General features: G+C 39.7%; 1 protein-coding gene across 1 annotated transcript in view; it reads left to right on the top strand.

Annotated features, from left to right (window-relative positions):
• Positions 1-531: 531 nt before the first annotated feature.
• The window catches only part of TRAFD1 (TRAF-type zinc finger domain containing 1), a 16,318-nt gene continuing 13,113 nt past the window's right edge, over positions 532-3,736 (top strand). The window contains exon 1 of the mRNA XM_007468588.1: positions 532-578. Coding sequence (XP_007468650.1) covers positions 532-578 — 47 coding nt within the window. The remainder of the gene's footprint in view (positions 579-3,736) is intronic.

The following is a 3,736-nucleotide window of genomic DNA, read 5'->3' as shown; positions in this document are numbered from 1 at the left end:
GCACAGGTTCGATCCCTGGTCAGGGAACTAAGATCCTGCATGCCTCGAGACCAAAAAACGAAAAAAAAAAAAGAAAGAAAGACTGAAGAAATCTCCCAGATCAAAGAAGATTAAGGAGAAATAACAGCTAAATGCAATATGTGACTCTGGATTGCATCCTGAACCAGAGAAAGGGCATTAATGGCATGATTTCTGAAATTAACTAATTGTAGATTATTTATTAGTATTGTATTAGTGTTAGTTTCCTGCACTTGGTCATTTTACTATGGTTATTTATGATGTACTGGGTGAGAGGTATGTGGGAAGTCTTTGTGCTGTTTTTGCAAGTCAAATTATCTTAAAATGAAAATTAAAAAATCAAAAGGTAAAACCCTAGTGTGTTGGGATTAAATGAAATGCACTGGTTTTGGTGACATTTTCTGTGCACTGTTTTTTTTTGTTTTGTTTTTGTGTTTTGCATGTCATTCTTAAAGCAGAAATGAAATTGAAAGATCATACTTCTTCCTTTGTTGTTTTCAGGAACAGCTAAAGATGGCTGAATTTCTGGATGGCCAGGACACTCGACTGTGTGACAACTGGTAAGGAATCTAAGAAATGTTCTTGGAATGAGGACAGTTCTTTAAAGAGTTGGTTTATTTATTGGCAGGTTAAAATTGGAGCCATATAATACGTTGTGCAAACATGTGGGACTAAAGCTTTTTTAACAATTTTGGATAAAATTGCCTGTTCTAGAAATTCAACAACATGGTTGGTTTAGGTAGCATAGAGTAGTGCCTAGACTGATGGGATGAAGCTGGGATTCAGCGCTCTGGTTTCTACCATTAATTAGTTAATGACTTTTGGCAAGTCAGTTGACTGCTTTGAAACCTCACTTTTCTGACCTATAGGTAAGGGAATTTATTTTTTGTCTTCCTGGAAAAATATTGTACTTTTAAACTTTTTGCTTTTTTTTTTTTTTTTAATTAATTTATTTGGCTACACTGGGTCTTAGTTGTGGCATGCAGGGTCTTTAGTTGCGGCACGTGGGATCCAGTTCCCTGACCAGGGATTGAACTCAGGCCTGCCCCCCCTGCATTGGGAGTGCGGAGTCTTAGACACTGGATCACCAGGAAAGTTCCTGCTTTTTAAAAGATGCTAAAAATATAATGAAATGTTCGGACTAGAGCAGTGTTTTTTTTTGTCTTTTTTTTTTGTGGTACGTGGGCCTCTCACTGTTGTGGCCTCTCCCGTTGTGGAGCACAGGCTCTGGATGCACAGGCTCAGTGGCCATGGCTCACGGGCCCAGCCGCTCCACGGCATGTGGGATCTTCCCGGACCGGGGCACAAACCCGTGTCCCCTGCATCGGCAGGCGGACTCTCAACCACTGCGCCACCAGGGAAGCCCTAGAGCAGTGTTTTTTAAAGTACGTTGCGAGGATTTCCCTGAATGGCTACAGTGGCTGTCTTGAGGTGGATTGGGAGCAAGGTTTAGTGTGAACTTGACTCTACATGTACAACCAGAGCAGCTCAACTGTTTTTTGGTTTTTTTTAATATATATATAAATTTATTTATTTATTCTTGGCTGTGTTGGGTCTTCGTTGCTGCGCACTGGCTTTCTCTAGTTGTGGTGAGTGGGTGCTACTCTTTGTTGCGGTGCGTGGGCTTCTCATTGCAGTGGCTTCTCTTGTTGCGGAGCACGGACTCTAGGTGCCGCAGGCTTCAGTAGTTGTGGCACGTGGGCTTAGTAGTTGTGTCTCACGGGCTCCAGAGCGCAGGCTCAGTAATTGTGGTGCATGGGCTTAGTTGCTCCGTGACATATGAGATCTTCCTGGACCAGGGCTCGAACCCGTGTCCCTTGGATTGGCGGGCGGATTCTTAACCACTGTGCCACCAGGGAAGCCCCAGCTCAACTGTTTTTATAAAGGATTTTGCTGAAGGAATGTTCCACTGCTTTAAAAAAAAAAAGAAAGTGTAGTCAAAGTCTTCCAGCAGTTCAGTTTAATCATTATCATTTCATGATTCCAAAACTGTTAGTGGAAAGATTGGATGCAGACTTGAATGTCAAACTTTCTTATTTTGTTGTTTTTAACCGACAAGAGTGACAAGAAAGAGCAACTCTTTCTTGCTGAAACGAAACTTATGAGTTCAGCTGGTAATCAGCCGATTCCTGGTTGGGATTTCTCAAGAACCTGGTATTTCAATGATATACAAGTTCCCTTACTGAAAGCAAAAGAAAAAAGCAAAGCAGAACTATCTGTGCTATGTTTAACTTACCAAACTGTGTTAGAAGGTGAGAGATGTTTTTTTTTTTTTAAAGTCAGTCACAGACCTCATTTTTTAAAATAAATTTATTTTTTAATTAATTAATTAATTTATTTTGGTTGCGTTGGTTCTTTGTTGCTGCAGCGGGCTTTCTCTAGTTGCGGCGAGCAGGGGCTACTCTTTGTTGCAGTGAGCCGTCTTCTCATTGCGGTGGCTTCTCTTGTTGCGGAGCACGGGCTCTAGGCACACGGGCTTCAGTAGTTGCAACACACAGGCTCAGTAGTTGTGGCACATGGACTTAGTTGTCCTGCTGCATGTGGAATCTTCCTGGACCAGGGCTCGAACCCATGTCCCCTGCATTGGCGGGCAGATTCTTAACCACTGCGCCACCAGGGAAGTCCAGAGATTTTTTTTTTCTGTTTTGAATGGTTATTAATTATTGGTTCAATTTCATTAATAGTTATAGGCCTGTTCAGATTATCTATTTCTTTTTTTAATTAAAAGTTTATTTTATTTTTTGCAATTTTTAAAGTTACTTTCCATTTACAGTTAATACAAAATATTGCCTATATTCCCTGTGCTGTAAAATACATCCTTGAGCCCATCTTACAATACTTTGTACCTCCTGCTCCCTGTCCCCTATATTGTTCCTCCCCACGCCCCACTCATAACCACTAGTTTCCTCAGTGTGTCTGTGAGTCTGCTGCTTTTTTGTTATATACACTAGTTGGTCATATTTTGTTAGATTCCACATATAAATGATATCATACATTTGCAACTATTTTCTCCCATTCAGTAGGTTGTCTTTTTTTTAATCATTTCTTTATTTTTTTTCCCATGTTCAATATTAGTTATCTATTTTATACATATTGGTGTATACATGTCAATCCCAATATCCCAATTCATACCCCCCACCCCCACCCCCACTTTCCCCTCTTGGTGTCCATGCATTTGTTCTCAGAGATGTTGATAAGGAAAATAGTTTGACCCAGATTGTTGAAAGGTTGAGCCAGATAAAAATTTTTCTTTTTTTTACTGCCTTTTTCTTTCTGCTCAGCTTCTTGGCAGCATTAGGATATAATCAGAACAACTGCTGGTCACAATATTCTTTCCCTGCATGGAATTAAGATTTTATTTCTGTGAGGGTGTCTTACCTTATAGGGTATTTTTTTCTCCTGTGCTACTATCACTTTTGCCATTTTAAAACTATTGTAGCTCTGTTTAAGTTTTATGTGTACTGTTCCTGATGCAAAGTGTAATAATCAATGATACAAATATTCACAAGGAAACAATGTGATTTTATAAGAAAACAGACAAATTGGCTTTAACATCAGTTAAGATATTCTTATTTTATTGGTCCACTCCAATTTGAAGGAATCTCAGACCTAGGACAGTATATAAATAACTATGCTAAGGGAGTTTAAAAAAAAAAGCGGGGGGGGGGGGGGTAAGTTAATGGAAAGCTAAAGAAAACAAGGTTATTTAAAGCCAAAG

The sequence above is a fragment of the Lipotes vexillifer genome, unplaced genomic scaffold, assembly GCF_000442215.2.
Source record: "Lipotes vexillifer unplaced genomic scaffold, Lipotes_vexillifer_v1.1 scaffold573, whole genome shotgun sequence".
Taxonomy (NCBI): domain Eukaryota; kingdom Metazoa; phylum Chordata; class Mammalia; order Artiodactyla; family Lipotidae; genus Lipotes; species Lipotes vexillifer.
This window is presented reverse-complemented; position numbering and strand designations above follow the sequence as displayed.